The sequence below is a fragment of the Sander vitreus genome, chromosome 15, assembly GCF_031162955.1.
Source record: "Sander vitreus isolate 19-12246 chromosome 15, sanVit1, whole genome shotgun sequence".
Taxonomy (NCBI): Eukaryota; Metazoa; Chordata; class Actinopteri; order Perciformes; family Percidae; genus Sander; species Sander vitreus.
In genome coordinates, this window is record NC_135869.1 from 4,778,908 (window position 1) to 4,806,461 (window position 27,554).

At 42.4% G+C, this 27,554-nt stretch overlaps 1 protein-coding gene across 1 annotated transcript in view; it reads left to right on the forward strand.

The window, feature by feature from the left end:
* The first annotated feature begins 2,933 nt into the window (after window positions 1-2,933).
* The window catches only part of abcc1 (ATP binding cassette subfamily C member 1 (ABCC1 blood group)), a 53,315-nt gene continuing 28,694 nt past the window's right edge, over window positions 2,934-27,554 (forward strand). Inside the window, exons 1-9 of the mRNA XM_078268783.1 lie at window positions 2,934-3,109; window positions 12,704-12,880; window positions 15,895-16,023; window positions 17,472-17,609; window positions 18,627-18,752; window positions 19,894-19,955; window positions 22,443-22,574; window positions 23,220-23,447; window positions 26,780-26,957. Coding sequence (XP_078124909.1) covers window positions 3,062-3,109; window positions 12,704-12,880; window positions 15,895-16,023; window positions 17,472-17,609; window positions 18,627-18,752; window positions 19,894-19,955; window positions 22,443-22,574; window positions 23,220-23,447; window positions 26,780-26,957 — 1,218 coding nt within the window. The 5' untranslated portion in view covers window positions 2,934-3,061. The remainder of the gene's footprint in view (window positions 3,110-12,703; window positions 12,881-15,894; window positions 16,024-17,471; window positions 17,610-18,626; window positions 18,753-19,893; window positions 19,956-22,442; window positions 22,575-23,219; window positions 23,448-26,779; window positions 26,958-27,554) is intronic.

A 27,554-nucleotide genomic window follows, 5' to 3' on the forward strand; every position in this document is an offset into this window, starting at 1 on the left:
GAAACGTACCAGACCGTGGTTCAGTTTGATCCAGATCGAGACCACCGCTTTTTCTCAACCAAGGTTGGTGTGTTTGGTCCGGGGCAGGTTTCACACCTGTAATTTTGTCTGAAAGTCCGGACGATACACGGTAGGTGTAAAAGCACCCTAAGTGATAAGGAAAGGTGCTTCAATAATTCCTTACACTGGACCATTCTTTACGAAAGGAAAGAAGATAATGCCATCCCACAATTCCTTGTGGCAGCTATATTTAAAGCAGCAATCGGCAGAATTTTAAAGACAATTTTAGCCTTTAATAAACAGGACAGCAGGGAGAGGACATGCAGCAAACAGCCACAGGCCGTACTTGAACCCTGAGCCACTGCATTGAGGACTAATCCTCGGCATATGGCCGCCTGCTCTACCAGGTGAGCTATGCAGGCACCCCAATTGGCAGCATTTGAAGTAGAGAGAGACCTCTTCCTGCAGCTTTCCTTCTCCCCTCTGTGTGCATGGGCAATGCATGCACAAAACAACCAATAATTAAGAACTCTCTCTCTCTCGCTCTCTCGCTCTCTCTCTCTCTCTTTCTCTCTCTCTCTCTTTCTCCCTCTCTCGCTCTCTCTCTCTCTCTGAAAAGACCAGCCAATAGGAGGTGCAGAAGTCCAGGGCTGGACTGGGGTAAAAAATCTGCCCGGGACTTTTGAGAACTAGACCAGCCCACCACAATCAGCCGGACAACACCCGTCTTTGCACTCCCCTTCACACACCAGCAGGGTTCAAAATTAGCAGCATCAACCAGCCAAATGCTGATAAAATATGCAAGTGGCTGGTAGATTTGCTTCACTCAACAGCCAAAAAAAAACCAATGGTAATCTATTGAGTGGCTGGTAAAATTTGAACATTCACTAGCCATTTGGCTGGTGGACAAAAAAAGAATTTTGAACCCTGTATACCAGCCGACACCAGCCCCTAATACTGACACTTAGTTGAGTGGTAAGTAAGATAGGATGATAGTGTACTCACTAAGTCAAAAAGGCTGCCTGATTCATGATGGCAAGATGGCTAAAGGTTGAGGCTGGAGCATGGGTGTCATCAAGATGTCTTGTAACGTTAAAGTAAACAAGCGACAAGTCTGTAAGTTAATCTTGTACACAGTATGCAACTTGTGTTAAAGTGGAATGTGGATAAAGCTATAGTATTATGTTTGCAAGTGCCTTTGCTTGCCAATACATAGCTAACTATAGCTTACTAACAGCCGTATTTTCGATTGCTCTGTATGTCTGGCACATATTGCAGAATCGACAATAAAGTTGACCTGACTTGACTTGGTTAAGGCGCACTAAGTTAGGGTTACTGTACTGGGTTCAACTTTGTGGGTGTAATCATACCTTCCCAGCACTTCTGTTACACGAGTTTGCTGATGGTAATAAATATAATACATTTTTGTCAATATAAATCATTGGGCTAAGTGGCTTGGCATGAAACAGAGGGGTTATGGTAGAGCAGTGGGTACGTGAGATTTCTTTAAAAAAAAGTTAATTTAAAAAATAACAGTCATGCATAATTCCCTTAATTAATACTACTATACTAATAAATGCATTTAGTTATGGATTCTAAACATTTAAAGTAGCATTCAAGTGTTTTTCAGACACTGATGGTGGAGCGCTGTAATGTACCTCTTTATAACCTTTCTTTTTCTACAGTAAATGCTTTGTGCTGGTCAGGGGGTACTGGACTGAAAAAATATTTCAAAGGGGGTATAGAATTGAAAAAGGCTTGAGAACCACTGCTGTAGAACATACAAGATGGCTACCTATGCCCTACAGAAGCGCCGTATATTAGAGAGAGTTTGGCCAACTCAAATCATGGGCACCATATTGGATACCATCGTCAGATGACTCTACAGTGTAACCCTATGGGACGAATATGTAATATGTAATAACCCTATATGCTATCTTGAAATAAATCGCTTATTTTCACCATAAACAGGCATATACATGTTATTATCAACGTTTGTCAATATGTAAAAGGCCCTTACGGAAATATTCCAGTGTATATTTACCTTCTATATCGTAAATGGGCCTATAAAAAATGCCCATTGTAGTGAGTGACCACATCGCCTAATAAGTCTCTGAGTAGTCTTTTGGCCGCTTCCCTGTTTTTCATTGCAGCCAAACGCGCAACAGTTGGGCATTTTTTAAACAATTTATAAACAATTTCCACTATTCCCTGCACTATGTCAATGGAAATCAGATGAATGTTGGTATCCAACATGGAGTCCACGAAACACGTGACCACCTCGGAACCAATCGCATAACGGGATAGCTCAGAACATTCGGTTCCCTAGTTGGCCAAACTCTCTCTAATATACGGCGCTGCCTGAACTAAACACTGAGCTTGAGGTGACTCCAAGAATAATGGTGCAATAAGTGTGCAAGAGTTTTTTGGAAATGTTCCAATCCACATGCCAAAAAAATGACCCTGAGCCTGAGTAGGCTCGGTGGATGATGGCAGCCCTAATGCTGATATGGCATACTGATTGCCAAGAACATTTTTAAAATGGCACTTCATATTAAAAGGGTTGCCGACTCATTCTGTAGATATGGGTTGGGGCACTGTGGGTTAATTTACTCTTTGTGCATTGTAGGAAAACATATTTTTGGCTTGTGTGAATGTGGGAGTGTTGAGACAGTGAAGCCTGTTTTCCTAGAATGTAAAAAGTAGTGTGCAGAAATAAAAGTATTGTTTATTAGACTGGCAGGACTTGGATTTATATGTTTTTTATCTTTGTTTGGACCCAGTGAGAAACACCAGCTGATATCCAAGGCAGTTCTTCAGTTCCTGCATGATACAGGTGTGTATGTGAGAATGTAGTTCAAACTTTGACCTGTGGAGGGCAGTAATACGCTTAGCAGCGTCTATTCTGCCGGAATCCTGCAAAAAAAGAAGAAGAAGAACACTAAGAAGGCGCAGAAGAACACCGAGAAAAACAAGAATTACAGTCAGGTTACAAAACCAAAGCTGAGCTTCAAAAACACTTGAAACAGTCCGGGCTTGGGCTACTGTTGCGTCGCGGCGAATGGGGTTTGACAAGTTCTGCAGTCTGGACAGTTCCGATCCATTTTGGGTAAGTTTATTTTCACGACCTTCATGTCTTTTCATTTATCTTAGAACTCTGTCCAGTTGTTGTTATTAGTCACTCCCGGGACATGCTAATATACCCTTATTAGCCCCGGTTAGATAGGCTACATTGCCCTGCCTAAGCCAACTACATTGTAACTATGGCTACGGCTTAAGTGTTCCCATGTTGTCTTAATACCGAGCACGCACTGCACCGCGGTGTCTCTGAGACGAGAGAGTCTGTGTGAGAAACACATCGCCAACCTGTCAGCCAGACACTTAGAAAAGCGTATTTTATGTAGGCTAACGTTAGCTCATGTCATGTCATTGTAAGAGGCTGGTATATGCCTCTAAATAAATATTTACGCTACGTGTTTTACAGAGCCACACATCCACAAATGCAGCACCTGTGAAAACCATGGAGGAATAAAGTGTGTAACAGAGTTATAATTGCAATGCTTAGTAGCGCCACAAGGTGGTAACGTTACCTCCCTCTGTTGTTATGGTGATGTAACGTTACTAGTGTGCAGTCAGTCAGTCAGTCAGTCAGTCAGTGCTGCTGCAGGTTGTCTCCTCGGACCGACCCACACAGTAGAGACTTCACTAACGACCAGAAATGGCAAAAGTACTCACTTCCCGTACTCAAGTAGAAGAACAGATACTTGTTTTAAAAAATACTCTGGTAAAAGTAGAAGTACTGATTTAACTGCTCTACTCAAGTAAAAGTAACAAAGTACAGGCTTGGACATTTACTTAAAGTATAAAAGTAAAAGTAGCCTTGCGAATGACAACCATTTTTTTATGGAAATCTACCTGGACCACACAAATGTTACTAGAGTGCAAGCTGAGAAACTTCAGTGGACATGGAAAAAAGGGTCTTTATATACCATTACCTACATTTTAAATGGATGTCTGCCAATAGGCCTAAAAAAAAATCACATATATGATTGTTGTGAAAGAGACTGGGACTCCAGGTTAATAAGATTCTGACTGAGTAGCAAGATATTAATTCAGTTGTGATTCTGTGAGAATTCAAACAGGAGTCCTCTAACTCACGTCTGAGACATTAACGGTAACATTAGCCCAAAATAAAGTCGATTTGAGACAAGACCAAGTAACGTTAACTTAAGTGGTCTCGAAAACAAGAACGGCATTGAGTAACGTTAACGTTAACTTAAGTGGTCTCGAAAACAAGAACGGCCTTGAGTAACGTTAACGTTACTACAGCACTGTTACACTTAATCAAGTTACTGAATTCGTTTTTAATATGAAGCTATACATATATACGATATACATATACGATATTGTATCGGCTAGTATTAGATTATTTTCAAATAAACTAAATCCTCGCTAACCTTAACGTTACTTGGGTTACTTAACTAAATGCTAGCAAAGCAAGGCATCGTCATTGCTAGCAGGAGAACAAATGTAACTGACCATTCATGCTTACAAACTTAATAAAGTTACTGAAACAAACAACAAATAGCTTTTGATAACAACAAAAAGATGCATTTACCTCTATGTGTTTTTCAAATTCGATGGTGAATTCTTGAAAGCCAACAGTTTGTGGTGTTTCGGTTGGCACAGTTTGCAGCACATTATAACAACGTATATATTCCCATCCAATTAGATTGAATTCGGTATTGATGACGCGAAAAATAATAACGTAATTCCACTGAAATTATTTGAAACTAAAGTAACGAGCCAATTTTGTAAAATGTAAGGAGTAGAAAGTACCGATATTCCTGTTAAAAATGTAAGGAATTAAAGTAAAAAGTCGGCACAAAAATAAATACTAAAGTAGAGTAAAAATATCTGAAAAATCTACTTGAGTACATTAACGAAGTATTTGTACTTCGTTACTTCCCATCTCTGCTAACGAGTTGGTGCCGGTTATGCTTCATGTTCTACTGCTCATGTATGATTAGTACATATAGCGCCTGGCATTGTATGGTCCATGTTGTAGAATAAAATATCAGTTTGGAAGCTCCGTTCAGTCGTCTGAGGACTCTTAGTCTGGATCAACGGAAGTACATTTCCAGGATATATATGAGGGACATCGTTGCCAGGATGTCCTTCTCCTCCCTCTCTCTGTGTGTTGCCGTTCTCAAACTCTGTTCTCTTTGAGAAACAACAACAACCTTCGAGCTAGCGAGTTAAACCCTGAAAATGGCAATTTACAGGCAACTCAACTACCGCTCTGCAAAAGTTAACTCGGAGTCAACTTTGGAGAACGGGCAAGGGGGATCTTCTATGCTAATTTGGAGTTCAAAGCCAGACTCCATGCTGGCTGCTGCTCTGTTGTTGTGTACTAATATCACGAGAGAACTTTTCACCTCGTGGGACGAGATCTCGTCACACCTCTAGTGTGGTCAGAAGTGGGCTCTGGTACACTTGTAACAACGTGCGACAATGATGTCAGGGTCATAGACTGTAAAATTAGTGGACATAGCATCAGTGACGTCACCCACTGGCTTGTGGACTGCTGTTTTGAAGCCTTGAGTATGGCGATATGGGTGTCACCATCTTGTTTTTTTTTTTTTAAACTGGATGTGACGGGGGGGGTTTTTACGAGAGGGTGGATCTGGGCAGGATGAAGTGGCAAAGCCAGGGTTGTTTATGGTTGCAATGGCACTGCGCTAAGCTAAACGCTAAAGAGGAAAAGTTGCAGATATTCCACATTTCTGAAGCGAGTCATTCAGTGGAGATTTACCGGCGTGTAATCAATCAATCAATCAATCAATCAATCAATCAATCAACATTTATTTATGTAGCACTTTACAGCCACCAGCAGGTATCCAAAGTGCTTCACATCAGAAACCAAGAATAAAACATGTCATACAATAAAAAGAATGAAACAGAAAAAGTTAAATCAGAAAAGGTTATATAGAAACAGGAGAGGGAAATTGTCACACCACTACTACATATTAAAAGCCATTATAAACAAATAGGTTTTGAGTTTGGACCTAAAAAGAGCTACATCTGTAATATCAGGAGGTATTTTGTTCCCAGTGTTGGGAAGGATACTTTCAAAACGTATTCCGTTACAGAGTACGGAATACATGCCCAAAAATGTAATTTGTAACGTATTCCGTTACGTTACTCAATCTGAGTAACGTATTCTGAATACTTGGATTACTTCCACATTGAATTGCATTTTATAAGTGTAGGAATGCGGCCATCACATACAGCTTACTAAACAGGCCTATTCTGGTGTGTTCTTCTGTTCCAACTGGCTGAATGTGTACCTAAACAAACAGATTGTTGTATTTGTAGTCCCGAACTGCATACTACAAAAATCGAACCGCAGTCTAAGCTACCACGAGCTAATTTTAGCTAACGTTAGCTAAAATGTCAAACGGGGCTAGTCTTTCAACGGCTCTGCGGCTAGTAAATCAGCACGTAGGAGAATGTAAAGTCGCACGCAGAGATGTTCACAAGTCATTTTTTGGAAGTCCAAGTTAAGTCTTTGAGCTCGAGTCCAAGTCAAGTCTCAAGTCTTTTGCCACAAGTCCAAATCAAGTCTCAAGTCTCTGGCCATCTGATCTGTCCCTAACACTGTATTGTTAGATCTTATGAATTCAAAGCATGTCCTGTACCTACCATCCAGACAGTACAGTATCAAAATCAGTTGTAGGATAACTTTATGGGGTCTACTTAACACCCCTCTAGACCTCGGACCTGGTGAAATATTAACCTAAGTCTGTCACATCATATGGATACAACTATAAAGATACAATTTGCATGTTCCCAGCATTAGCACAACACTTTGTGATGGTTAGCTTGTTACCTGTGATTATATATGCTAAATGTAACGTCTCTTCGCCACACCAGTTACAGAACAACATGCATCTCAGTGTCAGTCCAAATTACGCACAATAATCAGTTTGAACTTACTGATGTAATGCCATTTATTTTCTAAGTGTTAGTAGGCTCAGTGAAACTGAGTCCAGCGCGAGGGAGACCTGACTCAGAGGAGGAGAGGTTAGTGAGGCCAGCGTCTCCACGGCAGGTGACAGTGCGCACGGATCCGCTCCGCCACGCATGGATGAAATAATGAAATAGTAAATAGGACTACAGTAACAGAAATATGTGCAGAATTAAGACAGTCAAGACGGCCCAGTGTTTGGTGGACCGGGTACACCTTGTTCACTTAATAGCCTACAAATCAACCAAGGGATCAATTGCGCATCACATGAGTTTGCCCACCCGACACAGCGTTTGTTCCTGGGGAGATGGATCCATGCGTCCCGCCTCCTGTGCGCCATGGACGTCTTAGCCTCAGCAACTACTAATTATAATATACAATTAGCCTTTTCCCAGCATTAGCACAACACTTTGCGATGGTTAGCTTGTTACCTGTGACGATATATGCTAAATGTAACGTCTCTTTTCACATTAGTGTGTGAGTGAATGACCTATTTAGGTGCGTTTTGAGATGCCTGATGAAGTCCGACGTTGTTGATCCGGCGTCGTTTATCTTGGTGCCACACACTTTGCATGTAGCTGTTGGCTTACTGCCACTGTTTACAATGTTATTGAAAGCAAAACTAATGAGAAAAGGCACAACTCCAGGAGGATTTGGTGTCGCCATCGCCAATGCATTTTTTGATGTGAGTGCGCGCACATAGGCGCATGCGTTACGTTGCACATTATGGCAAAGGGCAGGGGACATGCAGCTCGTCATGTTTCCCCGTATATGCGCCAATAAAAGAAAATAGAAATACATGAATACATTTTGATTTAAAAAGCAATAATTACATGAAAACAGGTTGTTGACGAGTCTCGAAGCTCGAGTCCGAGTCAAGTCTAAAGTCTTTTGGGTCGAGTCCGAGTCAGGTCTGAAGTCAGCTGTTTGTGCGACTCGAGTTCGAGTCTCAGACTCGAGTCCCCATCTCTGGTTGCACGTCAACTATAAAATAGCAAGGTGACCAGTAAAACTACAGCAGACGACTACCCTTGGCTAATTTAAAAAAAAAAAAAACTTACTTTAAGATGCTTCTTCAGGTTGGAGGTGGAGGAATTTGGACGCTGAAAGGAAGTTGGTTGCTGGCAAGCAGAAGTTGCACTGCACAGTTATATTTCGTTCTCCCTTCTCTTTCTTTAATGTGAAATGCTGTTTGAATTTCCAAGATAGAAGCGCATTCCTGCCCTAGCTCTGTTGTGCCGGCTCCAGCTCCATCTTCACCTCTATCAGTCATCAGATCATGCAAATAGCTAATTTTATTTTCATATTGTGGCTTCTGGGAAATGCATGGAGTTGTGAGAGTGAATAAACCCGTGAAACAAAGAAGTATCGTCATGTAATCCATTGATTTTAACAATGTAACTGTATTCTAAATACTAACTATTTAAATTGTAACTGTAATGGAATACAGTTACTCATAATTTGTACTCTGAATACGTAACGCCGGTACATGTATTCCGTTACTCCCCAACACTGCTTGTTCCAGAGTCTCGGGGCAGCAACTGCAAAAGCCTGATCACCCCACCATTTATACCTTGACCTTGGGACTTCTAAAACCAGTTGATTTGAAGACCGCAAAGGCCTGTTGTGCTCACGCAGTGTTAAAATCTGACAAATACTCCGGGGGCAGGCCATTTAAGGCCTTGAAAACGAACAATAAAATCTTAAAATCGATTCTGAAACGCACAGGGAGCCAATGTAGGGTGTAGAGAAAGGGAGTGTTGTCTGCATGTCTAGATGTATTTGTTAAAAAGCGAGCAGCAGCATTTTGCACAAGTTGAAGACGTGAGACGGAGGTTTGATTCAGACCAACATAAAGAGCATTACAGTAATCCAACCTTGAACTAATAAAAGCATGAATAGCCTTTTCTAGATCATGCCTGTTGTTAAGGAAGGGCTTAACTTTAGCCAGGAGACGAAGCTGGAAAAAGCTCATTTTAACAACATTGCTGATCTGCTTGTCAAATTTCATGTTGCAATCAAAAGTAACCCCCACATTTTTTGACAACTGGCTTAAGGTATGAAGCCAGAGCTCCCAAACTCAAAGCTGGATCGTTTGGTGTGCCTGAAGTACTGAAGATGATACACTCAGTTTTAGCTTTGTTCAAGTTAAGAAAGTTTTGTGAAAGCCACATCTTAATATCATTAATACAACTAAGCAGGGAGTTTAGTCGTCGGTTTCATGGGCAAATAAATTAGCAAATCATCTGCATAACAATGAAATGACAGGTTGTGCTTTCCTATAATAGCCCCGAAAGGCAACATATATAAGGAAAACGGGGCCAAGAATTGAACCCTGGGGTACCCCACAAGAGAGAGGAGCAGCTGACGAGGAGAAGTCACCAGTCATGACAGAGAAGCTCCTATTTGCCAAATAGGAGCTAAACCATTGAAGTGCCAAGCCTCGGATGCCTACACAATGATCAAGGCGAGAGAGGAGGACTGCATGGTCCACTGTATCAAACGATGCTGTGAGGTCCAAAAGCACTAAAACGGCAAGATTCCCGACATCTACAAACAAGGCAGTATCATTATGTGCTCTCAGCAGAGTGCCCAGGAGCAGCAGGTACAAACACATTAAAATTAACACTGGCGTATTACCTGACAGATGCTACTTTTCTCGATAAAATAATAGCGAAACTTCTGTCGGAGCAGAGGTGCATGGATTCACGACAGAGTTTATAGTATTAACACTCTTAGTTCATGGCAACTGCTAGCTATGACAGAAGAGAGATGGTGCATCTTTGCCGCCTTTACAGCCTTCTGGTATGCGGCTAGACTGTCCCTTAATAAACCCAGTGATACATGTAAAGGGCCCTTGTGGTGTCATTTAGCCAGGGGTCCGCCTTAGGTTTAATAGATTTAGTCCGGAAAGGGACAATAGAGTCTAAGATTTCAGTGCTTTTGGAATGGAACACTGAGAGAATGTTATCTGGATAAGAGGGAGAGACCAGACCATTCTTGGTATAAAACTGTGAGCCCACAAACGCAGAAGCAAACTCTCCAGCTGAAGAGGAGTTGATGCAGCGGCGCCTAGAAGCTGAGGAGACAGGCTTACTAGCAGGTGGAGGACCACTGATCTCAAACCTGATGGAGAAGTGATCTGAGATACCAGTTTCTGTTATTTCTCTGAGTGAAACTGAAAGCCCATAGGAGATAATGAGATCCAAGGTCCCCACAAACCAGGAGCTTGTCGTATTTTGGAACAACATCAGCTAAGAACTTAGAAAACTCTCGCATAAAATCCTTGTTGAGTTTTGGTGGGCGATAAATAACTGCACACAACACAGGAGAATCCAGATCAGCCACAAACAGCTGAAGTTCAAAACTATTATAACAGAATGCAGGTAATAATCTGCATCTGTACCCTTGAAGAGAATGGCCAGCCCACCGCCTCGGCCTGACACTCGCGGGGAGTTGTGGAAGGAACAGCCGGGGGGGAGGAGCTCCGAGAAGGCGCTGTTGTCACCTGGTTTCAGCCAGGTCTCCATCAACAAAACAAAGCGTTGGTCGTAAAAAAGTCATTGAGGATAAAAGTCTCATTCGTGAGTGATCTGGTGTTGATCAGCGCCATGCGAATTGAACGCCGTTCAGTCTGTTGGGAAGCACGACTGAGCAGGCGGAGATTCCCGTGCACGCAGCCGACACCGACCTCCGGGAACTGGTGCCATTCATCTGCATGTACAGCAGAACAGAAAATCTGCAGACTTTCCCTAAGTTACCAGCTAATGCTAGCGGTAGCTAGCTAGCTTGGTTGGCAGAGCAAGACATTTCCAGGCAACCCAAAGGTTCCAGTTATTGATGCGTTTACTATTGGTGCTTTCAGAAAATATTAATACAGTACGATTTTAGATAAATAATCATCTATAATGTGGATACGATGACTATGGAGGCAAATAATAGAACAGCTAGTAACTCCGGTAAGTTCAGAAAATGACATCACTTTACTGTAATGCATCCTTTATATACCGTATTATCCCATATTACGATATCCAAAATCTAAGACGAGATCTAGTCTCAGTTCACAATATCGACATAATATCGATATATTGCCCAGCCCTCATGCTGTATTGAAGAAGACTTGAAACTAGCGATTGAGAACATAAACTCATTGTGAAAATGTTTACTGCGGTAGTAAATCAAGTGAGAAGTAGGCTAATTTTCTCATAGACCTCTATAGAAACCTGTGAAGTCACCCCCTGCTGGAAGATAGAATGCAGGTTTAAGGCACTTCATCATTGGCTTAACTTTTCAGACCCGGATGTTTCGTCCATTATTTGGCACTGATTATTGTCCAGTAGAGACAATTCTCAGGCTACTTCTTCACAACAACAACTTGGTTTGAAAACAAATATCTTCTGCTACGTTTACGACTCGCGTCCACAACACTGCGGCGTTTCTGAGCCCCTAAAAGGTAGAAATTTGGAAACGGTGCTGCTCCCATTTTGGTTTGAAAACTCCGGAGTTGCTTTGTAGTCTGGACGGGCACAAACGGAGACCTTTGGAAACGAGGAAGAACGTCAGTCAGTCTTATCGGTTAGGTAGCTAACAGACCTTTCAGTAACAGTTTCACCTCGTCGTCATTCCAAGATAATAAGTCCCTGCTCTTACTTTTCAACGCTGTTCTTTATCCAAAGTATTTTCTGTATTTTCAACATGTACATCTATGATTTTCAACCGTTTTCTGCCGCCTTTGTCGCCTTGTAGTCACGTGTTATTTTCAACGTTAACGGTACTAGCTCGTCGTCGGTCGAAACTAAGAAGAAGAAATCTCTCGTCTTATTTCTCGCCATTGCTGCGCTTCTTTTCACTTTTATTCATAGTATCAAATCATAACAGGGGTTATCTCAGGATACTTTACAATTTCCCACTGCCTCTCCGAGTTGGTCAAAAAAGTGCCTCGGAACACACCGAAGCGACGGAGACTTGAGCGTACGTTCTGCGTGTGCGCGAGACGTAATAAGTCTCCATAACAGCAGGTGGCACTAATCTGTATTGGTGCCCAAAAAATAAAAACTGGCAGCTGATTGGACGAATGCGTCATGTGGGTCTGGCTTCTCCGGAATTTCAAAGCCAGACCATCATGGCAGCTCGTTCGGAATACGATCTCATATTTTACGAAAATAGTTCACCGAAACGTGTTTCTGAAAACATTTTAAGCGAGAGATAGATTCAGCAACTACACGGCCTGTCTTCATTTCAGATCGACAAAGGTCAGTTTGAAAGATTTTCGTCAGCTTTTGAGAGGCGTTAGTCACGCTCATCCCGCTCTTCATTTCCGGGTTAGCGCTCCACCAATCAGATTGGTCATTGAGTCCAACTGCCTAGCAAGTCAGGTCGGCCAAAATGAAGGCCGACTGACGACGGCACGAAACACACAGAACAGACTCGAGTCACCGACCTCCCCAGACTGTCCGATGGCCGATCATCGGGTTGGTGTGTCAGGGCCTTTAGTACAAATGTAGATTAGTTTTGCTGCTGGAGTTACAACTCTTTTGTGCTTGGAGATTGTTTTTTGGCTCAAAACGCCTCCCAAAAACACTGTAGTGTAGATTTAGCCATCAGTCTCTTAACAACATATTAGTGATATTATTTTGGATTCAACCCTTTTTTTTTTTTTCTTTCCTCTACCAGGATTGGAACCGTACATGGTACACTGCTAACCCCGACCTCACCCAGTGCTTCCAGAACACCGTCCTGGTGTGGCTGCCATGCCTCTACCTCTGGATGTGTGCTCCCATCTACCTCATCTACCTCCGCAGCCACGACCATGGCTACATATGTATGAGTCACCTCAACAAAGCTAAAACTGTGAGTGATGTAACCCTTGATCATTTTCTTTTTTTTTTTCCAAATTACAGAAATTGTCACATATTGTTTATTTTATCATTCCTGCTCTCCACGTCAGTCCGCCCTCTCAATGTAATCCAAGTAGTTATCCGAGCAGAGACAACTCGAGCTCAGGTTATACTAGTAAAGAAGTGGTTTGTATGACGTGTTGTCTGACCACAGCGGATGGTGTTTATAGTTGTACTGACGGCCACAATGGAAGAGTGAAAAAAAAAAAAAGCCTGTGTAAATCATAACAGTTCACCGAAAAACCACAGAATTACACTGAGTTAGATTGCATAAACCTTAAATACATTTTCTGTGTCACTTCCTCCGTACACATACACGTTTCCGCCCTCTGGCTGGTCCACATGTTTGCACTTTCTGTTTCTTGCTGTCTCTCTTTCTCTCTGTATCAAATGACTTGGAATATTATTCAATAATTTCTAACCCTAATATAGCTGTAGTTAGAAACTGTTTTGCTATACCTCACAGTGGATGGCATCCCTGCCAAGGAACCCATTCATGCAAACACTGACGAGCATCCGACCTATGGGCAGAAATATGTCACTAGAAACTGAAATTGAATCATTCATATTTGAATTTTGAATTGCTCAACTTGAATAATTGCATTGAAACCCTGAATTTGAGTCGCATCATTTGAACTTTAATAATTGCATTGAGAAACTGAATAGCATAATTTGACATTGAATGTATTAGTTTGGAACGGAATTCCAACAAACCTGAAAGGGAATGTAATATTATGAAATGAAATTCAGTGAAAGAGTTTTCATTGAGACGATAACAGCGTGCAACACAGCACTCCATTGTGCTCCCTTAAAACACTGACCAGTTACTAATGTCACCTGTAACCATCATATGCTGAATATGATCCAGAGTACTAGTGTGCATGTAAATGCGCACACATTCCGTTTTGTCATTTTATTTTAGTGTAGTATGTTTTGAACTTATTTTTCTTAAAACAGCCTTCCGCCAGAGGGTATAGTGCACATACTCTTATTTCAATAAAGTCAGTCTGTAACATGTCTGTGTATAGAAACAAGGCTGAATAAGAGCTCCAGTAAACTCCAAATAGCTACATAATACACTCACCTAAAGGATTATTAGGAACACCATACTAATACCGTGTTTGACCCCCTTTCACCTTCAGAACTGCCTTCATTCTTTGTGGCATTGATTCAACAAGGTGCTGGAAGCCTTCTTTAGAAATGTTGGCCCATATTGATAGGATAGCATCCCCCACACCATTACACCACCACCACCAGCCTGCCCAGTGGTAACAAGGCATGACGGATCCATGTTCTCATTCTGTTTACGCCAAATTCTGACTCTACCATCTGAATGTCTCAACAGAAATCGAGACTCATCAGACCAGGCAACTTTTTCAGTCTTCAACTGTCCAATTTTGGTGAGCTCGTGCAAATTGTAGCCTCATTTTCCTATTTTTAGTGGAGATGAGTGGTACCCGGTGGGGTCTTCTGCTGGTGGAGCCCAGCCACCTCAAGGTTGTACGTGTTGTGGCTTCACAAATGCTTTGCTGCATACCTCGGTGGTAACGAGTTGATCTTCTATCAGCTTGATCAGTCGGCCCATTCTCCTCTGACCGCTAGCGTCATCGAGGCATTTTCGCTCCCCCAGGACTGCAGCATACTGGATGTTTTTCCTTTTTTTCACACCATTCTTTCTAAACCCTAGAAATGGTTGTGTGTGAAAATCCCAGTAACTGAGCAGATTGTGAAATACTCAAAACCAGACCGTCTGGCACCAATAACCAGGCCACGCTCAAAGTTGCTTAGATCACCTTTCTTTCCCATTCTAACATTCAGTTTGGAGTTCAGGAGATTGTCTTGACCAGGACCCCACCCCTAAATGCATTGAAGCTGCTGCCATGTGATTGGTTGATTAGATAATTGCATTAACGAGAAATTTAACAGGTGTTCCTAATAATCCTTTAGGTGAGTGTATATCACATACACATACAATCATGTACAATGGCACTAACAAAATGTAAACTATGACCTTCTAATTGACTTTTATTAGCGTCTGACTTTCAAATTGGAAAAAGAGCACTCACTCTAACAGTAACACAATAGTTGTATAGTGTAGGGTAGAGCTGAAGATCTTTGCCCGAACCCGTCGGGGCCCGGCGGGGCGGGTTCGGTCTTAATTTCTATCATTTTACACTGGCTCGGGCTTGCGCTCCGGGTTGCGCGGTAAATGAGCGGTCAGGTGATACGTTTCGATTAGCGCGAAAATGGATGCTGAGGAGGTGAAACGGAGGCTGGTAAGTGTATGCCTTGGCCTATTTAGAGTGCTGAGATGATAAAAAAAAAAAAAAAAAACGCACAAAAATGGCGAAAAGAAAAAATGTTTTGTATATATACACATGATCTAATAAGACATCTACTTTATCACATTACATCTGACCACCTCATGTTTCATGTTCTAAGAAGCCAGTTCTCCACCTTTAAACGTGACTGAGCCTCTGACGTGGAAGATAACTGGGAGAGAAGGTGACTTTCACAAGCATGTTTAAGGCTTAAACATGGCATGACTACAAAATAAAAACCTCAGTAGACCAAACATTTCATTAAAACTTGTGTGTGACAAATACTGTATACGTCAAAATCTGAGCTTTGTCTAGATGCTTTGTCTAGGAAGTGATTAGCAAACTCTGAGTAGCAAACTCAGATTTATATGTATATTTTTAAAAATCACATGGAAATGTACATTAAAAAAACTGTTGCATCGATAATCGGTTTAGAATCGAATCGTGAGGTGCCAATCCATTCCCACCCCTAGTAAACAGGTTCGGGCTTTTAAAAAGCTGTCAATCAAAATGTACTTGTCTGACTCGGGCCGACTTCTGTCGGGCTCGGGCCTTGTCGGGCCTAACTTTTAAGGCCAGATTACAGCTCTAGTGTAGGGAAAAGTTACAGTTCTTACATCAAACAGAGTTGTTCTTCTCCCCACAGGCTGTTGGCCTTCTGCTGTGGATTATCTGCTGGTCAGATGTTTTCTATTCTTTCTGGGAAAGAAGTCATGGCACCAGTGTCCCCGCACTCGTCCACCACGTCAGTCCTACCTTACTGGGCCTCACCATGGTGAGTTTATCTTTTGTCGTGTATGGGTGTCTCAATGAGAAACCTAGCATCTCTCTTTGGAGTAGAGCAACACTTAGTTTGGATTTATTATAATGTAAGTGTTTTTGTTCTTAGATGTTCTTAGTGTACTGTCATTTCCCAGAAATGACTATAGTTGAGTTTTCATTTCAGTTTTAGTTTCGTTTTATTGGCATTGTTGTGAAGATTAAAGTTGTGATTAAAGAGAAATTCAAACTACACGTTTTCTATAAGTCAAAAACCCGTTTTCACTTAAGTCAAGTCACGTTTTCTTCAACGTTTTTTAAGCCAAGGACCCCTTAACTGAAAGAGAGACGGAGCAGGGACCCCCCCCCTACTACATATATTGTATAAAATGAAGTTGCATATTAAACTGGGCCTACAATAACTTGTTGGGTGGCCTAAAGCCTTTATATATACCTTTTTTTTTTTTTTGCATTGAATACTAAGCTATTAAAATAGCTTAATAATTGTTGGCATGATTTTATAAATCATCTTTTAATGTTAAACATACACGTAGCACAGTGAATCCTCCGGATTAAATGTATCGGTGGATTAGTGGCCAGTAAACAGTGGGGATTTATATTTGCTAATAATATGTTAATATTCATGTTAAGACTTTTTAATTTTTGAAAAATCTTTCCAAAATTGACAATAATTTGGAGGCCCCCCTGCATTGACTCTGATGACCCCCTGTTGAAGATCCCTGCTATAAGTGTTAGTGTGTTTGCACATAGTGAAGATATGTTTTTGTGTGTAGCTCAAAACAAATACATGTTACACTCAAAAACTCAAAACAGGGGATACAAGGAGGATTCCCTTACCTTCTTTGCACCCCTAACACCAGTGCAAAAAGGTTTGTACGGTAACTTAGCCGTGACTAACCATAGAAATTCAATTGAATGCAGTCCACCGACAGTAGGGCTTTTTAAAAAGGTTAAAGTCTATTATTCCATTCAATCCCTTACACTTGTCAAGTCCATAGCAGCAGATTTAAACATCAGACAGCCTCCCATCTAGCTCCGGTCTCCATTTCCTCCTGTGAAATCCCAAAGCGTTCCAAGGCCTGATGGGAAATAATCCATCCATTGTGTTCAAGAGAAGGTTCCAGTCCTAAAAAAAAAGAAAAGAGAACCGTTATAGACATTTTGAGCTTGTGAAGAAGGTGGTAGAGCTGCAAGCAAAACTGGAACAAAGCAGGGCTGTCGGGGAGAAATTGTCGTTAGTCTGTAGACTGTACTTTTTCAACTGGACCATGTCAGAAATGCTGTATGTACTGACTTTCTTGTTGTTACACCACATGGAAGGCAGCTTACAATAATAAAGGTGTGTTTGTTTCAAGTAATATCTGGTGTGTGTGTGTGTGTGTGTGTGTGTGTGTGTGTGTGTGTGTGTGTGTGTGTGTGTGTGTGTGTGTGTGTGTGTTCCAGTTGCTGGCCACCCTGGTAATCCAGTATGAACGGATGAAAGGGGTTCAGTCATCTGGAGTCATGCTGATCTACTGGCTGCTGGCACTGCTGTGTGCCACAGTCACCTTCAGGTCCAAGATCTTCCAGGCTCTGGACCAGGTCAGTCTCACACCAGCACAGCTGAACTACATTTGGATTAATAGAGTTCAAAACAAGCCCTATGGATATGTAACTGGTTTGGTGTGGCACGTGTAATTAATAATTCCTAAGTCCTTAAAGGAACACGCCGACTTATTGGGCCTTTGTCTTATTCACCGTATCCCCCAGAGTTAGATAAGTCCATACATACCCTTCTCATCTCCGTCTCTGTCTGACACCCCCACCGCTAGCCTCGTTTAGCACAGATCCTGGAGGTAACCGGCTCCATCTAGCCTACTGCTCCCAATAAGTGACAAAATAACGCCAACATTTTCCTATTTACATGTTGTGATTTGTATAGTCACAGGGTGTACAAATAACAAGGTCACATGAGACACAGCCGTCTTCTAACCGTATACAAACTGGGAACTATATTCTCAGAAAGGCGAAGCACTGCTACTTCTGCTACTTGGGCGGAGTGATTAGCGCAACACCTGAAAAGCACCGTTGTTACTCTCTGCTCCTCACCACGGGGCTTCTCAGGTGCTGCGAGCATATCACTCCGCCCAAGTAGCAGAAGTAGCAGTGCTTCGCCTTTCTGAGAATATAGTTCCCAGTTTGTATACGGTTAGAAAGCGACTGTGTCTCATGTGACCTTGTTATTTGTACACGCTGTGACTATACAAATCACAACATGTAAATAGGAACATGTTGGCGTTATTTTGTCACTTATTGGGAGCAGTAGGCTAGATGGAGCCGGTTACCTCCAGGATCTGTGCTAAGCTAGGCTAGCGCTGGGGGCTTCAGACAGAGTTACGATACGCACGGAGATGAGAAGGGTATGTATGGACTTATCTAACTCTGGGGGATACGGTGAATAAGACAAAGTCCCAATAAGTCGGCGTGTTCCTTTTAAACACAATTACCTTCAGAAGAGACAATGATTATAGCAAACACACAACAAACGAAGCAATCTCTTACACCAGCAAGTTCCATGGGTTAAAAGCTGTGTCTTTTTTTTTTTTTTTTGTATTTTAGCCGTTGACGGTAAATGTGTGGAGGTACACCACCTTCTATATCTTCTATGCTCTGCTGCTGGTTTCACTGTTCCTGTCCAGCCTGACGGACCAGCCGCCCCTCTTCTCCCAGGCCATCAAAGACTTGGTGAGACTACCTCACACTGTAAACCTGTCTCATGTTTCTCACTCTGTCACTCATATATATACTATTTCAATTCCAAAGGCCAAGGGAACTTTATCGGGATGCATAGTATCCTGGATCCATGAAATAACTGGCCTTTAAAAATAAACATCTGCCTGTCTCTATGGGAATTTAACATAGTACTTATGTATGCCCCCTGTATTTTAAGGAAGAACATTTATTTATTTACGATACATTATTCATTCACAAAGAAAATTGGTGTCCTTAAAGATTGGATTTTTCCTCATTTTTTTAATTAAGGCATGAAGATCAATTTCCAAAAGATGATTATTTTTTTCTTTTTTTTATTCCTCTTTTTAGTCAACTTTAGCATGGGTTCATAAACTTAGGAGTGCCACTGTACATGCTGCCTCCTGTTTATGCCCAGTATACCAGAATGTTGATGAGATATGAGGTTTGGGGCGTCTTAGTTTAAACAGAGATTAGTCCTCTTCTACTGGAGATAAAAACACTTGGTGCACAGAGATCACCTTTGGCTCAAAACCCCCCTTGAAAACCAAAACATAGCGGTGTAAATGTAGCCTCAAAGACATTATAGATCTCAGGGTGGTTCTGGAGTAATAAGGAGCGTCTTCTGTTTCTATGATCTCTAAGCGGATTTATGGCTGTTAGAATGATATTCTTTGGGGAAAATGTAAGTCACACTGAATCTAAAAATGTGTGTTTGTGTCTGGGTTATCAGATATGACCGAATTATGACTCCGAGAAGGAGTGTGGTTTTTGGCGCTAATTGTGGTAATCAGGTTGCTAAGGCTAGCTCATTAGCGGTGTATCACAGGCACTGCTGCACTTCCAACTGCTGACTGTGTTGGTGGGACAAATCAATGGGCCAAATATAATAACTATCTTCTCATTTTCAGAATTCCTGCATGCCCCTGTCCTTTTCACCTCACACAGTATCTTTGCTTCACGTCCCCCAATTTTAAGCGTGTAGTCACAGTCATTTCTTCTCTGCTTCCAGTTGCTAGTCAGCCCATCTTAAATTAATGCACAGCTAGATGCAAATAAAAAAAAAAACTTATTCAGGGATCAGTATCTCCGCAGCAGAATTCTTTTGGTCTAACTGTAATGTTTTTGTCTTCAGAATCCCTGCCCTGAGCCTGGAGCTTCTTTCCTCTCTAGAATAACCTTCTGGTGGATCACCAGGTAAGCAGACAATTATGCTGCATTCCAGGCAACCCGTAAATCGCGTTTTCACAACCTTCTACCCGTGGAAGTGCCCTGGAATGGCAGTCAAACCCGTAACTTACTACTCGTGAACTTGTATCATTGTACTCCCAGTTACAGTTTTTGACGTCTCACACACTTAAACAACAATGTCGACCCCTGTTGATGCTGTATAGACGCCGGTGATTAACAGTGAGAAATAGAAATAAATATACATAAATAGGCAACGTAAAGTAATTTTTCACATTGTAATCAAAACAATACACATACGATTGTGTTCTACTACAGGTTATGTTTATTAAATGAAGCCCATCGCTAGTATCAGCTAGCGCTAGCTAACGTCAACGTTAGGTAGCCGCTAGCTAACGCTAGCTAGAAGGGTTTGTCGTGACTTTGCCTTGAACGCTACGGGCTAAAAAATTGTGTCTGGAACGCAGCATTAATATCCCAGTGGTGTGGATAGTCAGCGTATACAGACGACAACTTTAGGCATGGCAGTTTAGACTCCTTACTCACAGATTGGACATAAGTTACAACATCTTCCTGTCTCATGGCATAACATCAAAATTCGCCCTGCCGCCACGGCCACGCCATAACGTTCAACAAAAAAGAAAATCACAATCTTGAAAATGAAGCATCGTCAAGATCTTTCCTGAACACTATTGAGGTGGATCTGGTCAACCAGCTATAAGAGGACATCAAAGTATAACAACTGTAACTTCCTGTTGCCAGTAGGCGCACTCTGATTATAAGTTAGTATTGGTATGTAGATGTCCTCCGGCCAGGACCCTTTTTAAAGCATGAGCAGTTTGGGGGCAAATTGGACAATGTACAGTCTATTTACAAACCATTTCCTGTTTGGTGGTGCAACATGGAAATTCACTGCCTTGCCATGCCTACAATGTATCACGTCTTTAGATTGACTTCAAAATTGGTCAGTACAATCGGGTTAAATCTGTAGGAGGAGTTTGTAAAAGAACAACCCCTAAAAATGGTCACTGACTTCCTGTTGTGTTTAGGGGATGGCTCCAAGAGTCTGGACATGATACATATGCCTACCAAATTTCATACCTCTACATTAAAGTAAAACGGGGGGGGGCTTTAACTTTGAAAACTGTTAGAGGGCGCTATCTAGCCACACCTTAGCCCGAGACCCATATCAGATATCTATTTTCACCAAGTCATGCATACCATTTATTTTTTATTAAGATAATTTTTTTTCGGGCATTTTAGGCCTTTATTTCCATAGGACAGATGAAGACATGAAAGGGGAGAGAGAGGGGGGGAATGACATGCAGCAAAGGGCCGCAGGTCGGAGTCGAACCCGCGGCCGCTGCGTCGAGGAGTATACCTCTATATATGTGCGCCTGCTCTACCAACTGAGCTAACCCGGCCACCATGCGTACCACTTTTCATGCGTTTTTGAGCAGCCCATGCACTCTAGCATACTTCCAGTTTAGCTTGTTGTTAGCTTGTGTGTTGTACTCAAAGTAGTAGCTTAGTAGCCTAAGCCAGTGGTTCCCAACCTGGGGTCCGGGGACCCCTCAGGGGGGCGGCAAAGATCACAGGGGGTGCGCAAGTCTTTATCTGGTTTGAGGTTGAGGTAAAAAAATATATATATATATATATATTTGCACATGTTAAACAAATTATGATAATAATAGAATAGAATAAACTAGAATATATAATGTATACAAAAGTCTGTATAAAAACTATATATTTTTGTTCTCGCTTAAAATTGTAGGCAGGCTACTTAGTAGGCCAAACCTCCGGGACCTCTTAACCTGCGACCCTTGCTGTCATCAGGTCAGCTGCTAGCTGCTATCATCCTCGGTTTTCCTGCCGCCACAGCATCGCTATTTTATGAATGAAACATGGCAGAGAAACGTAAAAGTGCTGATAACTCCTCTGTATCAAAAAAGAAAGCAAGGATCTATCTCGAGAGTTGCCTCAACTTCGGTTTCGGAGGGGGGCTCAGCTTTTCTTAGACATAAGTAGGGGGGGCGCCAAGGAAAAAAGGTTGGGAACCACTGGCCTAAGCTAATGGGAGATCTGCTGTTACTAAATGCTATTGCATTTCTTATGAATAAGTGTGAGTGTAAGCTGTTGCAAAAGTGTCATTGTATTTAGTTTTTAGTTTAGTTTTCATTATTGTATGTAGTTTACCTTTCAGACACGCATTGTGTCATTCAGCAAATGTGCCTGCGTGACAGAGAAAACATAATGAGATACAGTGTTAATCAGAAAGTGAGTAATAGCTTTTTTTATACATATTTGTAGCAGGCCAAGTTACAGAATAGAGAAGAGTACACTGAGCACAACATCACCCTCTGGCCTTTTGATTTTCTTTTCGCCAGTCACGACCGCCCTGTGTTAGTTGTGTCTCTTCTGCACCTCTGAAGCCTTTTTATTGTACCACTGGACCTAAATGCCTCTCTCCTCCCTCCCCCCCCTCACCTCTACCAGGATGATGGTGACAGGCTACAAACGCCCACTGGAGGACAAGGACCTGTGGTCTCTGAACTCGGAGGACCGCTCCCAGAGAGTGGTTCCTCAGCTGGTGCGCCGCTGGAACACAGAGTGCCAAAAGATCAAAAGGTCAGGAGCTCAGTATGGCAGAGAATGCTACTGCAAGAAAATATACAGACATGTTCAACATTGTTACCCTGCTGAAACTCCTCCTCCTACATGTAGACATCTACCAGATTTGATGTACCGTACATGGAAACAGGGATATGTTGCTTTCCTTCGGTACATATAAGTGTTGCTTAAATCTTTTGGCAAGCAGGTTTCGGTCTTAGGTTTCAACCAACCTGTAATAACTACACCTAAAACAAATCATTTTCACTTTTAATTTATTGTTATAATAAGAGTTTGTGTGGATATCTCATTTCGGACTACAAGTTTTGCGGGTCTACTGAGTGGCGAAAAAAAGGTCAAACACATCTATCTACAAAGTATTTTTGATTTGAGAATATTTAATCGTGAACTTGTACCAGATCATTGTACTCCCAGTTACAGTTTTTGACGTCTCACACACTTAAACAACAATGTCGACCCCTGTTGATGCTGTATAGACGCCGGTGATTAACAGTGAGAAATAGAAATAAATATACATAAATAGGCAACGTAAAGTAATTCCGCACACGAAAAAAAGGTCAAACACATCTATCTACAAAGTATTTTTGATTTGAGAATATTTAATTGAAGCAGTTTGCCTTTCCTTCCATTCTCTCTTTTCAGGACAGAGCAGAAAATGGTGTACTCCCCCAAGCGGGTCACGCACACTGAGGGCAAAGAGGGCCGAGCTGTTGAAGAGTCTGAAATCTTGATTGTAAAAACCCCCCAGAAAACCAAGGAGCCCTCGCTGTTCTGGGCACTGTGCCTAACCTTTGGGCCCTACTTCCTCATCTCCTGCCTTTATAAGATCATCCAGGACGTCCTCATGTTCGTTGGGCCTGAGATCCTCCGGTGAGAGAGCTCAGTTTTTCATATAGACGTATAGACCCTTTTAATAGGATGAAGTTGCCTTGTAGCATTGATGTATATGGGGTTCGTACATGCACCTTTAATACTCCAGAACTTAGGCTAATAGGTCAAATATAAAGGTTTGGGGCAGGAAAAAACCGGGTTCTGGAGATGTCCCAAGCTCGACACGTACTAGCAATGTATATATTTTTTTATATTCTTTCAGAGGTCATTGGTTGGCACATACAACCTCCAGCCTGTACCGCAATATTTAGGCAAGTATCTGAGGACATAATCCTTAACAAAGCCAATTGTAACATTTTAGCATTGGGAACCTTTCAAGTCTAACTATTATGATGAGTTTCTGTGTAGGGAAGCAAGGGAGGGAGTGTAGACTGTTGGGGCGGATGGAAAAAGGGGGTGAAGTTATTTCAGTTGTATTCATGTATGTCTGGACTCTCTTTTGTAATGCCTTTTTGAGTTCAAGTTGTCATTAGTCATTGGGAAACACAAGGATCCATGAAGCCAGTTCAACATACCCAGGATATCTTTAGGTTATCTGACTATCTTTTGGTTATCTGGTTTGACTAAAGGCCCTGACGCACCAACCCGATAATCGGCCGTTGGACAGTCTGGCGAGGTCAGCAACTCGAGTCTGTTCGGTGTGTTCCGTGCCGTCGTCCGTCGGAGGAGCCGTCGGCCTTCATTTGGGCCAACCTGACAACCTGGCAATCAGTGCACTTATGTTAGCGTGACTAGAGTCGTACTAGATCGTATTCTGAACGAGCCGCAATTATGCTCTGTTGTAAAATCCGGGAGCAGCCAGTCCCACGTGACGCGTTCGTCCAATCAGCTGCCGGTTTTAATTTTTTGGGGCGACAATACAGATTAGCGCCGCCTGCTGTTATGGAGACTTATTACGTCTCGCGCACGCGCATAACGTGCACTCAAGTCGGCGTCGCTTCGGTGTCTTCCGAGGCACTTTTTTGACCAACTTGGGGAGACTGATCAGTCCGACTGCCTTTCCTCCTGACGGTCAGCCTGTCGGGTTGGTGTGTCATGGGAGTCCTGGGTCTTCCCCGAGGCCTCGTCCCAGCTGGAGCATCCTTATCTGATGCCCCAAACCACCTCCTTTCCACGCAATCAACCCAGGTTGGCCCAAAACGAAACAAGACATGCGTGAAAAAAAGGCATTTGCGTGTAGTAAATCCATCTGTTTTTGTTTTCTTACGGTGTCCTTATTTATAGTGGGCAAAAATAAACGTGTTTTAGCTGAAAACTCCTTTGTCACATAAATAACAAAACTATTTATTTGTGAGTGCCAGAGTTTTGTTTCATATATCACTGCTCCATCTAGATCTGACTATAATTACATCTGTGTATTCTATTAAATGAATGTGTTGCTTAGATGTATAAGAGGGGGACATTTGAGCCTTAGGGCCCTATCTTGCACCCGGCGCAGCGCAAAGCCCGACGCAAGTGTCTTTGCTAGTTTAAGACCGACACAGTTGTCAGTTTCCCGTCTAGCACCCACGTTGTTTAAATAGCATATGCACCTGCGCCCATCTTTGCGCCCATGGGCGTGCTGGTCATACAGGGAGGTGTGTTCAGGTGCATTCTGGGCGTATTGCTATCTTGAGGCAGCAGAAAGTGATCGCGCCGTTGACCAACAAAAACCTGGTCTGAAGTCTATAGCGCAGCATTTCATTGTTATTTTAACAGCGCATTAGTAAAATGCGCCTAGGCTCGTGCACAGCGCGCACACACTATGCTTGTTACACACACACAGGGAAGCGCAGCAGCACACACACATGCAAAAGAATACACATAAAAATATTACGGTGCAAATCCGCCATCACAATAGCAATGCGCCAAGGTCCAAACCTGCCTGACTTTTAAAGGAAATGGGAGATGACCCTCTGATTGGTTTATTGCATGTTACGCCCAAAACACACCTATGAGTTAATGAAGACACTAAGTACAACCCTTTTGAACCATGCGCCTGGCGCACGGACCCTTTTTTCCGCCGTCAAACTAGCAAAAGTGGATTCAGACACGCCCTAAACGCACCTGCGCCATGCACTTCACGCCGTGCGCTTAGATCGTTAAAATAGGGCCCTTAGTGTTTCAGCTGCAACCCCAGGGGGATTGGGGGACAATAAAGATAAAAACATAATTCAAAGCGGTGAGTAGGCTTACTTTCATATCTTATAACAAGTACAAGGCTTTAGTTCTTCTTACAGCTACAGTCGCAGCTGTAAGATATCTGTATACAAAAGACACGATAATACAGTCTTGCGGCACATTGCTCTGGCAACATACAGCCCAAGAGGGTGACACAGATAAGTCAGTCTCTCCGACGACAATCTATATCCTTTCATTTAGCACTGTGGAACCCATGTCTAGACCAGTCTCCTAGGTCAGTGATTCCCAACCAGGGTTTGCAACGGCTTTGAGATATGTTTTCTCTGGTTTGGTGGGTGCGTCTCTGGTTTATTGGTCGTGTCCCAGGTGATACCCAATCAGCAGAGATGTGTCTGTAAACTCGTGGTAATAAAAATGCAGAGCGTTTGCGTATACGACAAACGCTCAAACGCGTTTCAGTTTAAATAATCGTGTTGCTACGTTTTGTCGGGGCTGAACGTGGCCCTGTTGTTGTCAGCGGGCACTCGCAAAGATTGCAGAGCAGCACAACTAATTGATGAATGAATAAATTATTTGAATAAAAGAATATATCAGCTGTAACACCTGAACATGTTGCAGTAAGCAAGCGAGCACAGACGTTTAAACAGGTAGCTAAAAGTAATAAACAGTTGAAATGATAAGGATATGAATAAATGATAGAAATAAATAGCTAAAACTACTGACCCAAACGCTTCAAATTATTTGCTAAAAGTAAAGGAGAAATGGATAAAACTTTCAGCTTCACTTCCAAATAGTAGTTGTATGATTGTTGCCCAAACCAACCCTAATATTGACGGTTCAGTTCAGTATGAAAAGCTTATCAAAAAATAGTGTTTTTGGAGCATACATTGGGAATTGATGAAAAGGGTGCATGAGTTCATCTGACAGGGCTCTGGGGGAACAACTACCCTAGGTCACATGGGGGATGCCTGCTGCCTTTTTTGAAAGAGAGGCAAAGACATTTTTGGAATCCAGCTATTGTAGTTACTAGATACACAGACCTTAAGCACGGGATGTACAGTCACATCATCAGCAGGGTTTTCTTTTACCTGCGAAATGGCTCTGAATCTTCCTGTGCAGAGCAGGTTGTGGTGGTGGCTTAGTGTAAACCTGTCCTCTAATGTTGACTCTCCTCATCGGCTCCTGTCCAGGCTGCTGATCTGCTTCGTCAATGACTCCAGCGCCCCCTCCTGGCAGGGCTACTTCTACACCGCTCTGCTCTTCATATGTACCTGTGTGCAGTCGCTCATCCTCCAGAAGTACTTTCATGTTTGCTTTGTCTCAGGCATGCGTCTGCGCACTGCCATCATCGGAGCTGTCTACAGGAAGGTACGGGCCATTTAAAGATTCTTTTTTTGGGGGGCATTTTTAGGCCTTTATTTCCACAGGACAGATAAAGACATGAAAGTGGGGAGAGAGAGGGGGAATGACATGCAGCAAAGGGCCGCAGGTCGGCGTCGAACCTGCGGCCGCTGCGTCAAGGAGTAAACCTATACAGTGGGGCAAAAAAGTATTTAGTCAGCCACCAATTGTGCAAGTTCTCCCACTTAAAAAGATGAGAGAGGCCTGTAATTTTCATCATAGGTACACTTCAACTATGAGAGACAAAATGACAAAAAAAATCCAGAAAATCACATTGTAGGATTTTTAATGAATTTATTTGCAAATTCCTCGGGAAAATAAGTATTTGGTCACCTACAAACAAGCAAGATTTCTGGCTCTCACAGACCTGTAACTTTTTCTTTAAGAGGCTCCTCTGTCCTCCACTCGTTACCTGTATTAATGGCACCTGTTTGAACTTATCAGTATAAAAGACACCTGTCCACAACCTCAAACAGTCACACTCCAAACTCCACTATGGCCAAGACCAAAGAGCTGTCAAAGAGCTGTCAAAGAGCTGTCAAAGAGCTGTCAAAGGACACCAGA